Source organism: Bos javanicus, chromosome 26 (assembly GCF_032452875.1).
Source record: "Bos javanicus breed banteng chromosome 26, ARS-OSU_banteng_1.0, whole genome shotgun sequence".
In the NCBI taxonomy this organism is placed as follows: domain Eukaryota; kingdom Metazoa; phylum Chordata; class Mammalia; order Artiodactyla; family Bovidae; genus Bos; species Bos javanicus.
The window spans coordinates 36,270,702-36,283,281 of record NC_083893.1 but is presented as its reverse complement, the minus strand read 5'-3'; the positions used below and the strand labels follow the sequence as shown (position 1 = coordinate 36,283,281).

Here is a 12,580-nt window from a genome sequence, read left to right as displayed (position 1 = left end):
AATCCATACCTGGAGCGGGTGAGGAGTAAACTTTACGGATTTCCTGGGAGGCATTCCAGGCAGAAGGAAGAAGTACAAGCACAGCTGGTGTGATGAAGAATTACGAGGAGGCTGCCTGAACGGAACTGAAGAACCAGGGTGGGGGTGTGGGGAGAGGTGGGTCCACGACACCTTAGTCTGCAAGTTAAAAATCTACAAGTCTTTGAGGAAAAAAGTGGGGTTTTTATTTCTTCATTTTTTAGTTTTCAGCAAACTCATTTGGCAGAAAAAAATGGGTCTAAAAGCCATATATATATATATATATATATATTCTTTATTCCACTTAATGTGAATACATAGGTTTTACTATAGAAATACATGCAGGTAACTGGGTAAGTATGGTACTGGAAATTTATGGAGGGACTCTTCTTTTTATTTCTATTTTCTTTTTGAAATAGGAAACAAGCCCATTGGCCAAGGGTATTAGTGGACAGGAAAGCACTGGAGGTTTGAGTAGAGGGGAGAAGAATGGAGAAGAATGAGTAACCCAGGAGTCTGGGAAAATGAAACAACCAGGAAAGCTGAATATGATGGCTTGGCAGATTCATGCTCCACTTTAGTTTAATAACCATGATTTCACAGTGAGACTGTCAGCATGGTATGTGTTTTTCTCCAGGCACATTCAGCTGTACAAGTGCAGTCACAACAGTGCAAAGCGTCAGATTTAATCAGGGTCATGGTTGAGCCAAGGGAACGAAGAGCAGCAGAGAAGTCTAGTGTGCACACCAAGGAATGAGCATGACTGATCACATTTAAACTGGGTAAGGAGGGGACTGAGGAGAGAGTTAGCTTCCAGATATAATGCTTTTTTAAAAATAGTTATATAAAATTTATAGGTTATATATATTTCAATTACACATACATATCTTAGCTGCCATAATTTAAAAACTGAGTCCATATTTGTTTTATAAACTATATCACATCTATTCAATTTTTAACAGAGTATTTGTATTCAGTCTTCTGGTACTTGCCATTTTATACTTTGTGCTTAATTCAGTGAGCTTCTAAACAGAAGTCACTCCCTATTGAAAAGCCAATCAGAAAAACACGTATTTCTGATGGATAGGGAACTTACCAATCACAACTGGGTCTCCAGAGCTTAACACAGTACTTGGCACAAAGTAGGCAATTGTATTTGTTGATTTAAAAGAAAAATGTATTCGGATCCTTGTTCAGAGAGGATTTTGAGGGATGGGCTGGGAGTAAAGATAGCAAGAAGGTCTCTGAAGTCTAGACGGAGGAGATACCACTGAGAAGAGATGTGACAATACAAGAAAATGGACCAGGGCATACTTCACTCATTTCTTAATTCTGCTCTGGAACTCATTACTCTGCTTTCAGCATTCAACTGGAACTGTCCTGGGGTAGGAAAATCATGGAAAATAGAGCACAGTTCCTGGCATATACTAAAACTAACAAAGGTTCCATCCCTTTATTTTTTATTCCATAGGGAGAGCTGGAGAGCAGGGACTAAAACACACTGAAATCCTTTGATTCTATTTTGGCTAAAATGCGTCAACTAACTTTTATTGTGTTTACATGTACAATGTTGAAGCAGGGTAGTGAGAACAAAATAAACCAATAACTATTACATAGGTAATGTTAGTACATAAAGAGTCTACAATATAAAGTTCAGAAGTCAATAAATATTGAGCTAATGGGTAAGATCGTGACACAAAGGGAAAAAATCAATGTGGGGTTTCCAATCAGCATTAATCATTCATTCATTCATTCAAACATTTATTGAGCATCTACTGTGAATCAGGTACTGAAAATGGAAATATGCATGAACTCATTTACTGCCACATATTCATCTTAGAAGTGAAGAAACTGAGACTTCAATGGATGAATTATTTGTCCAAGGCCATAAAGCTACTAAATGATGAAGCTGGAGGCCCAGTACAAGAGTGTCCAGTGACTTTTATTTTATTGGAAATAGATGCTTTTCATATACCCGTCAGATTCATTATTATGAAAATGGTGCATTTTCCTTTAGATAATTTTATGAAGAATAAAATATAAACACAGCTAATATGTCAAAGTCCATGTCAATTACATTTAAGATGTCAATATACTCTGTTTCAAAGAAATTATAAATTATGAGTCTTACCTGGTGATTTGCCAAAGAATAAAAGTGCAGGAATCCAAATTCCAAACATCTGAGTTGATTTTTAAAAAATCACATAAAATCTTGAAAATTTTTGCTTGCAAAATCACTGAACTATAAAAATATCAAGGAGTTTTCCAATGGTATCAATTAGTATTTAAGTTCTGGGTCCAGAAGAGCATGGGACTCATACTACCTTTAACTCTTCTGCCTTGCGAAGTAAATGTGTCATAGTCTGAACTTCTAACTTCATGTTAAGAGATATAATTAGCAGGGTGTGCCTTGCATTATGTGATGGGTAATTAAAACTTCTGAGTTGCTGTTTCATCATTAGCAATATTTTGGTTAGGCATAAACTGAGTCTCTCTTGAAAGTTATTTTAGTACTTTGGGATGGTCTTATAGTTAAGAAACATTAAAACAAGCAAAAATTTTCCAAACTAGGATTATACATTATGTGTGTTTTTCCCTAACACATTTCTTTATTTCAATTTTTGTTTAAGTTTTTATTAATTTTTAAATTTTAATTGTTAATTTACAATGTTGTGTTAGTTTCTGCTGTACAGCAAGGTGAACTGGTGACACAAACACTTAGACTCACTCTTCTTAGATTCTTTTCCCATATAGGCCATTACGAAGTATTGAGAAGCGGTCCCTATGCAATACAGCAGGTTCTCATTAATTATGTATTTTATATGTAGTAGTGTGTTTATGTTAGTCCCAATCTTCCAATTTATCCCGCACCCCCTATTTTCCTCCTTGGCAACCATAAATTTTTTTTCTACATCTATGAGTCTATTTCTGCTTTATAAATAAGTTAATTTGTACCAATTTTTTAGATTCCACAATAACCTCAGATATGCAGATGACACCACCCTTATGGCAGAAAGTGAAGAAGAACTAAAGAGCCTCTTGATGAAAGTGAAAGAGGAGAGTGAAAAAGTTGGCTTAAAGCTCAACATTCAGAAAATGAAGATCATGGCATCCAGTCCCATCACTTCATGGCAAATAGATGGGGAAACAGTGGAAACAGTGGAAACAGTGGCTGACTTTATTTTGGGGGCTCCATAATCACTGCAGATGATGACTGCAGCCATGAAATTAAAACACGCTTACTCCTTGGAAGGAAAGTTATGACCAACCTAGACAGCATATTAAAAAGCAGAGACATTACTTTGCCAACAAAGGTCCGTCTAGTCAAGGCTATGGTTTTTCCTGTGGTCATGTATGGATGTGAGAGTTGGACTATAAAGAAAGCTGAGCACCAAAGAATTGATGCTTTTGAACTGTAGTGTTGGAAAAGACTCTTGAGAGTCCCTTGGACTGCAAGGAGATCCAACCAGTCCATCCTAAAGGAGATCAGTCCTGGATGTTCTTTGGAAGGACTGATGCTGAAGCTGAAACTCCAGTACTTTGGCCACCGGATGCAAAAAGCTGACTCATTTGAAAAGACCCTGTTGCTAGGAAAGATTGAGGGCAGGATGAGAAGGGGATGACAGAGGATGAGATGGTTGGATGGCACCACAGACTCGATGGACATGGGTTTGGGTAGACTCCAGGAGTTGGTGATGGACAGGGAGGCCTGGCGTGCTGTGGTTCATGGGGTCGCAAAGAGTCAGACACGACTGAGTGACTGAACTGAACTGATAAGCGATTTCACATTTTTGTCTTTCTTTGTGTGACTTACTCAGGATGACAATCTCTAGGTCCATTCATGTTGCTGTAAATGGTATTATTTCATTCTTTTTTATGCCAGAGAAAAACATACTTCGAAAAGATACATGCACTCCAGTGTTCACTGCAGCACTATTTACAAAAGCCAGGACGTGGAAGTAACTTAAATGTCCACTGATGGATGAATAGATAAAGAAAGGGAACAATGGAATATTATCTAACACATTTCTGAGTGCAAACATCCACTTAATACAAATAGGCCCTACTAGAATATGCTATGAATTAAATAGTGAACATGGCTTATTTGGCTGTCTTACCTGTGTGGCAATATAGCATAGAATTTACCTGGTGATTGGAGCCTGATCACCTGGGTTCAAATTCTGGCTATGCCAGTTATTAGCAATGACCTTGGGCTAGTAAGCTCACTGTGCTCTCCTCCGCCTGTAAAAAACCAGGGATAATCCTGGTTCATAATATTGTCATTTAGATGACTGAATTACTTACTATTTGAATAATACCTAATATATGCTGCTGCTAAGTCGCTTCAGTCGTGTCCAACTCTGTGCGACCCCATAGATGGCAGCCCACTAGGCTCCCCCATCCCTGGGATTCTCCAGGCAAGAACACTGGAGTGGGTTGCCATCTTCTTCTCCAATGCATGAAAGTCAAAAGTGAAAGTGAAGTCGCTCAGTCGTGTCCAACTCTTAGCGAGCCCATGGACTGCAGCCTACCAGGCTCCTCCTCCATCCATGGGATTTTCCAGGCAAGAGTACTGGAGTGGGGTGCCATTGCCTTCTCTGACCTAATATACAGTAAGTACTATATTGTATAAATTTTATTATTGTCATTTTCAAGTATGTTAATAGTTAAAAGAGCAAGTTTGTGTTCACATATAGCTAAGTATACCCTTGTACACTTAATATACATCATTGTACATAGGATTCATACACTTGAATGTAATACAAATTTGTCTTTTTGGCTACTTCATTAAATGATGAGCAATTCAACTCACAGATATCCCTTGGTCAGTTTCTCAATTTTTAAATGTTCATGGAAGATGGCTGAAAGTATTTCTTAATGTTTTACTCTCACTCTAATAGCATTAAAACTTTTAATTATTTATGAAGCATTCAGCCTTTTTATATAAAACTTGTAACACTGTGCAAGAATCAGACAAAGGAGAGGTTTTGAATAAGACTAGTTACGAGTCTCGGGTACTTTTTTGGTGCAATATTTCCCGGAACTCATAGTGGCCAGTCTACCCTGGCATGCAGACTGTAGTGATTAGAGCCTAAACCATGCAGCAGCACCAAGCTCAGTGCCTGGCACACTGAGTCCAGTAACTACACCACAAAAAAGGTGTGCTCTGAAAGTTTCACCAGTTATAACTGGACATTTTTCCCAAGTAGCATTTCAAGATTCAATGTTTTCAGTCACACACGTAGGATCAGTGTGAATAACATAATCAATACCTCTCAGAAGACAGCATCTTATTCATGTCTACATGAACATGTGATTAATATTGTTGTTCAGCCGCTAAGTTGTGTCCAACTCTTTGCGACTCCATGGACTGCAGCACATCAGGCTTCCCTGTCCTTCACTATCTCCCCCAGACTTTGCTCAAATTCACGTCCATTGAGTCAGTGACGCCATCCAACCGTCTCATCCTCAATCAGCTCCTTCTCTTCCTAGCCTCAATCTTTCCCACCATCAGGGGCTTTTCCAATGTGTCAGCTCTTCATATCAGGTGGCCAAGAAAGTATTTGAGCTTCAGCTTTAGCATCAGTCCTTCCAATGAACATTCAAGGTTGATTTCCTTTAGGATTGACTAGTTTGATATCCTTGCTGTCCAAGGGACTCTCAAGAGTCTTCTCCAGCACCACAGTGCTGAAGGTGGTTAATAAACATGTTTAAATGAAAAAAAAAAATTCTCTCTTCGATGTTTTCACAGAACTTTTCAATGAAACTGCTATAACACTTAGCATGTCACAGACTTATTAGGCAATTACCTATTAGTCTCCTTTCCCAAACTAAATCATTCTGGGAGAAGAGCTGGTTTTTGTTCATCTTTGGGCTCCTGCATCTAGCAATAATTCTATCATAGTAGACATATGGTCAATCTTTGTTAAGAAAAAATGTAGTCTTAGATTTCACTGATCTCATATCATTCAAGGAAATTCTTCCTCTAGACAGATTATCATGCTGAGAGTTAAAGACTCATTATACTTTAACAATTATGTTTAACGAGGTTCAGATACTGGTGAATCCTATTTGCTCACTGGAATTGTGGCAGTTCTGCTTGAAAAATGTCACATAGAGGAGTTAACAATAGCTTTTAAAAGCTCATCACAAAATCAGATCTGTGCTTATATATGACAGCACACCAAAAACGAGGAAAAATAGCAAATCAGTTGAATTCTTGACTCAAGAGTAGAAACTAATTCAATTAATTCTGTCCCTGGTATGATAAATTATTTTTAAAATTTAGTAAGGCAGAGAACCTTTCAATGTGTCATGATGAATATTTCAATATTAATGTCAGAACCCTGAATAACATGGCTATAATTTCTTAAATAATTTTTTAGACTATTTCTTAATGCACAGCTCTTGGAATTATCCAAGATTTCAGGGAGGCTGGCATCATGGCTATTTTGGGGAAGCGAAGAAAGAGTGAAGTACAAAGACATGTGCCTGAGTAATCTTAGCACTCATTCATTCATTCGCCAAATATCTGAGTGGCTGCTATGCGCCAGGTACTCTTCTGGTTTCTAGTGACACACCAACGAACAAACAAAGACCCTGTCCTCTTGAATATTATAGTGAGGAAAGGGAAAGTGCAAGCCACTCAGTCGTCCAACTCTTTGTGACTGCATGGACTGTAGCCTGCCAGGCTCCTCTGACCGTGGAATTCTCCAGGCAAGAATACTGGAGTGGGTTGCCATGCCCTCCTAAGGGGGATCTTCCTAACACAAGAATCGAACCCAGGTTTCCCACACTGCAGGAAGATTCTTTACCAACTGAGCTACCAGGGGCAGCCAATAAACACAGTAAACCAGTAAATTCTAAAGTATGTGAAAAGGTGGCTTAAACTATGGAGAAATAAATAAAGCAGAGTAAAGGAGGTTGGGGCATTTGGGAACTGATTGGCAGAGTAGATTGCTATTAATTTTGGTAGTCCAGGGTGGCTTCATTGACAAGGTGAGCAAAAGAGAGTGACTAAGTAACACTTCCAGAAAAAGGAGAGGTAAGCCCAGGTCTAAAGGCAGGAATCTGCCTCATATTTATGAGGAAAAGCAGAAAGGCCAGTGTGTCAGGGGCAGAGGGAGAAGGAGGGAATAATAGAGGACAAGGTCACAGAGGTGCCTGGAGGCCAGAGTGGGTAAGGCCTTGCTGGTCACAGTAACAACTTCAGCTTTTCCTCTCAGAGAAAAGAAAGCCAGTGGCGGCCTCTAAATAGAGGTTAGACTTTGGTTATAACAGGGTCTTTCTGGCTGCTCTGTTGACAACAGACTGTAGGAAAGGGAAGGAAGAAGCCAGATGAGCAGTCGGGAAGCTACTGCAGTGATGGGTGAAGATGATGGTGGTTTGGACAGGAAGGTACCAATGGAGGTGGTGAGAAGTGGATGGGCTCAGGATGTAGTTTGAAGATAGAGTCAACAAGATTTCCTTTATTGTTGTCTCTGTTCTTCGATTTAGTGCTTAAGGGATGTAATGATTGAGGCGCATACCCAGTGCATCTTGCAGAGGTAGAAAAATTTACTTTTTTTTTTCTGATTTATTCTTGAATAATGTACTTTTCTCTCATTATTGCCAGGATATTTCTTACAGTGCTTGACAGGACAAAAATATTTTAATGAATTGTTTACTTTCATTGGTTTAAGGTATGTATTTTTATCTGCAAATTTTGGAAAATATGTTTCTAAAACAGATTATGCTTCTAAAGCTTTTTCTTTTTGTTCGTAAGGCTTTATTTGTATGCACATTTTGTAGTAATACACCACTTGTATGCAGACATAAAACAAGAACCTCCTGTGGAAGTATAACTTCTATTGAGGAAATATTGTTGTAAACTATTACTTTGTGAACTATAGACTATAATTAGATAGTCATCACATAGTTGTTAAATTATATACAATAAAAATGCACATAACATCAACACAATTCATTATAATTACAAGTTACTCTAGAAGGCTACTTGAAGTTTCCAAGTAGCACACTTTTCATAATAGTAATTTGCCATACTAGAATGTGGCATATTAAAATTACACTTTGGAAAGTTAAATTCTTTCACATTCAGCAAAGTCAGAATAATATAATAAAGAAAAATGTCACCATCGAAGAGGCAATTGTAAAGAAAGGAGAGGTTGGGAGGATTTATACCTGCATTAAGAATTGGCAAATCATGTGTGGGATTTCAATATAGTTTGAAAAGGCTTCACTTCTAGAAGCAGCTTCTCCTGGCAGAAATGGTGATGTGGAGCCTGGACTTTAGAATTGGATCTGGATTCAAGCCAGGCAGGACTTCTTTAGCAGCACTATCTTTGACAACTTAGTTAATTTTTCTGAGCCTCAGATTCCCTCTGTATGTTAAGTAGTAAGTATATGTCTCAATATCTTGCCTGCACTAATTTTATTTTGAATATTACTGTTTGCCTTTTATCCTTAGTCCAACTATTCATTTTTCTTTTTCCTTTAGCTATATTCAGTATAACTGAAAAGTAAAATTGTATACATTTAAAGTATACAGTGTGATGATTTGATATACCTATAAATCATGTGAAGAAGGCTGAGCGCCGAAGAATTGATGCTTTTGAACTGTGGTGTTGGAGAAGACTCTTGAGAGTCCCTTGGACTGCAAGGAGGTCCAACCAGTCCATTCTGAAGGAGATTAGCCCTGGGATTTCTTTGGAAGGAATGATGCTAAAGCTGAAACTCCAGTACTTTGGCCACCTCATGAGAAGAGTTGACTCATTGGAAAAGACTCTGATGCTGGGAGGGATTGGGGGCAGGAGGAGAAGGGGACGACAGAAGATGAGATGGCTGGATGGCATCACTGACTCGATGGACGTGAGTCTGGGTGAACTCCGGGAGTTGGTGATAGACAGGGAGGCCTGGCGTGCTGCGATTCATGGGGTCGCAAAGAGTTGGACACTACTGAGCGACTGATCTGATCTGATCTGATAAATCATGAAATGATCACCATGACTGAGTGATATGGAGTTATATACCATAGAGTATTACTGTCAAGATAAAATGAGGTTATGCTCATATAGGGCTTAGCTTAGCATAAGGCAAACAGTAAACATTCTATAATTAGGGGCTATAATAATCACTTGTAGGTTCAATCCAGGCTCCTGTTAATGTGTGGAGATATTCAGTGAATGTCATTGAGAAAGGCTAGGTACTTGTCCAAACAAGCCTAGGACAAAGGCAGGACTGGAAGAGAGGATCATCAACGGGTAGGTGTTCTGAGAAAGTGAAATAACAATAGGGAAGTCTGGATGTAAATGGCTTATGCGATTATGAGGGAATGTGGACCCAACAGAAATGAATCACAGGGAGAGTCCTAGAAGATCGGCTCAGGAGGAAATATGATGAGGTAGGTAGATACGGGTGAGCAAAGGGTTAGTTGATGGGCAGGGATTTCAGGAAGAACAAGAAAAGTAGGTCCAAGGACAAGAAGGTGACTTATAGGTAAGAAATGAGAGGGTGATGAGTTGTTTCAGTGTGGATTAAACTTCTGTCCCACACACTTCTTGTTCCATTACCAACAGCATTTCTACCCTTTGCTAGTATTTCTGTCACATTTTTCCACCCATCAAAAGGACAACAAGATCGTAAGTAGAGAAAATCCAGCCAAACACATTTTAAAATAATTCAAATGCTCATCCATAAAAGGATTTCAAGGCTCTTCTCTCATATCGGTGCTTTCAAGGCCCTGGAACAAGCCTTAGCAATGTTTTACTTGGTAAGATACTTTGACTGCAGTCGTTTAAGACTTTTAAGTCTCTTTCCACTCTGGCTTTTCTTCCATCATACTTCCCCTTTTTAGGGTGGTGCTATAGTAGCAGTGGGTATTTCTGGGGTCGAGCTAAGGGAGATCTTGGGAAACACTTTGTAAGAAAGAAAGGCTTCCCTAGTAGCCTAGTAGCGTAGGTGGTAAAGAATATGCCTGCAACACAGGAGACCCAGGTTCAATTCTTGCATTTGGAAGATACCCTGGAGAAAGAAACGGCAACCCATTCCAGTATTTTTGCTTGGGAAATCCCATTGACTGAGGAGCCTGGTTGGCTACGGTCTATGGGGTTGCAAAGAGTTGGACACGACTGAGCAATTAACACTTTCTTTGTAAGAGTCTGACTCCACTTTTTGATGTTTGACTGCTGACAACTTTTAAGAGTCACCATTACCTTTGTCCTTTCTGCCCCACAACTAGGCAAGAAAGCCTGAATGGGCTGAGAAAGCCTCTTTCGGCATGAATAGGAAGTCCAAACCATGGAAGCCCCTGCGTGTAGGAATGGAAACCCTTGTCCCAGCCTCACCTCCTCACCACCAAAAAGTCCCAAGTCATTATCCTTTATCTCCCCTCTCCAGATGTTTTTAGACCAGCATGGGAGCCTACCCTGCTCTTCCCAGAAACTCATGATGTGAGTTAATTACCCTTTACTAATCAGGTTCTGTATTAGATGTTACATTTACATTAGCCCATTTTGTTCTCACAATTACCCTGATATGTTTCACTTTTTATTCAGATAAGGAAGTTGAAGTTACGTATGTTAAAGAAATAATCCCCAAGATAATTATGAAAGCTGATGTGCACCCAATACAAACCCTAAACACTACAATGTCTCTCAATAGCCTTTCAGATTGTTGATTTTCCCCAGTCTTTCGGCTGCACTTACTGTCCCTGGCACTGAACAAGTTTCCTGAAATCATGTTTTCCCACCTACTTCTACAGCTTCTCTTGTTCCATGGCTGGCGACTTTTTCAGTTTTCTTATTTTCAAACACAATTATTCCCCAAGAGTCATCTCTTTTCTCCATATTTTGTAGATGTGTAGATATTTCCACGTGTGGCAAGACAGCCCCCTCCTATAACTCACCTTTTGTCTCTTTATAAGATTTCCCTCCTCTTTCCAAAGCTTCTCGCCCAGAAATACCAGTTGTCTACTGGGCCTTTCTAACTGGGTGTCTTATGTGAATCATAAAGTTACCATATTCAAGTTTTGAGAAACTCTTTTCTGTCCAAATAGCTTCTCCTCACAGCCTTCCCCTTCCTGTTGTAGGAACTTCTATTCACTGAGTCATTGGCAGGAAATGTGCACGTGGTCTTTGATACCCTCAAGGTCCCTGGCTTCCAGAGAGTCCTGTTGAGCTCTGTTGATGCTTCCTCTTTGGTGTCTCCCTCATTTGCTTCCTACTATGAAACACACTGCAGAATCCCTGCTCGGGGTTTCATCTCTTGCCTGAAATGCTGCTGCTGTCCCAGGCTTCTGTCTCTTCAATCACATATTCTAGACATTACTTACAGATTATTCATCTTGAATCACATCTCTAATCATATTCTCCTCAAAAGTTTTTAATGAATGAAACAAACTATTTGACTTGCATAAAGGACCTCCTGTCCTCTCCTCAGTCTAGCTTCTGTGCCTGCAAGTCCACACCCCTTCACACCCACTGCATTTGCTGAGGTTTTGCTCATGCTGGTTCTTCAACCTTGCCAGTTCTTCCTCACCCTTCACGATGTGCAAAACCATTCTCATAATTTGAGAACCAGTTCACATATGACAATACCTTTCATGAATATTTTTTCTGATTCCTCTTAGTCATATATGATCTCTGCAGTTTATGGATATCCACTGCGTCTCGTATTATTTTTATCCTTATTACATTTTTTTATCATTTCATTTTTAATACTGGACAATTTCCAAAGAATTTTCTTGCCTTTTTCCCCTTTTTATCTTTGACCCCCTTCACCTGTTTCTCCCACCTCCTGCCCCCCTGCTCTGGCAACCACCAATCTCTTCTTTGTATCCATGAGTTTGGTTTGTTTTAGTTTGTTTTGTTTTAGATTCCACATAAAAAAGAAATCGTATGGTATCCATCTTTCTCTGATTTCACTCAGCATAATGCCTTTGAGGTCCATTGTTGCAAATGGCAAGGTTTCTTTCTTTTTTATGACTGAAAAATGTTCCAGTGTATGTAAATACCACAATTTCTTTATCCATTCATCCATCAATGGACACAGGTTGTTTCTGTATCTTTGCTATTGTAAATAATGCATATAATTACCTTTTATCCTTCCCATAACTGTAAAAAAATTCATGTAACTTTTTTCATCGCCATTAATAAACTGTAAACTTGAAAGCCAAGACTATGGAATTATATGCTTGCTGTGATACCTGATTAGTACAGGTTTTGTTTTTTTTTTTTCCTAGCACACATATCTGATCATTCCATTCCCCTGCTTTGTCTATGAGATAAAGTTCAAACTCACCAGCATGTAATGCATGGCCTTCCTGAAACGTCTCCCCTGTGCTTCTCCCACTGTTCCTCACTCTAAGCACACATCAAGCGCAATCACTTAGAGCCCTGCAAGCACACTGTCTATGTCTAGGCCCCTGTGCCTTCATCTTGGCTATTTCTACACCATTTCCTCTCCCTCACCTCTACTGAGTAAACCCTAATCCTTCATCCAGATTCAGCTCGACTATTATCTACTATGCGAAATCACCCTAACCCCACAATTGGAAATTATCACT

General features: G+C 39.3%; 2 protein-coding genes across 2 annotated transcripts in view; both read right to left on the bottom strand.

The window, feature by feature from the left end:
• The window catches only part of PNLIPRP3 (pancreatic lipase related protein 3), a 43,612-nt gene extending 41,252 nt beyond the window's left edge, over positions 1 to 2,360 (bottom strand). Inside the window, exon 1 of the mRNA XM_061403589.1 lies at positions 2,150 to 2,360. Within this exon, the coding sequence (XP_061259573.1) occupies positions 2,150 to 2,198 (49 nt within the window). The 5' untranslated portion in view covers positions 2,199 to 2,360. The remainder of the gene's footprint in view (positions 1 to 2,149) is intronic.
• The window catches only part of PNLIP (pancreatic lipase), a 122,864-nt gene extending 116,753 nt beyond the window's left edge, over positions 1 to 6,111 (bottom strand). Inside the window, exon 1 of the mRNA XM_061403593.1 lies at positions 6,105 to 6,111. The gene's annotated coding sequence lies outside the window, so the exon portion shown is untranslated. The remainder of the gene's footprint in view (positions 1 to 6,104) is intronic.
• Positions 6,112 to 12,580: the final 6,469 nt, after the last annotated feature.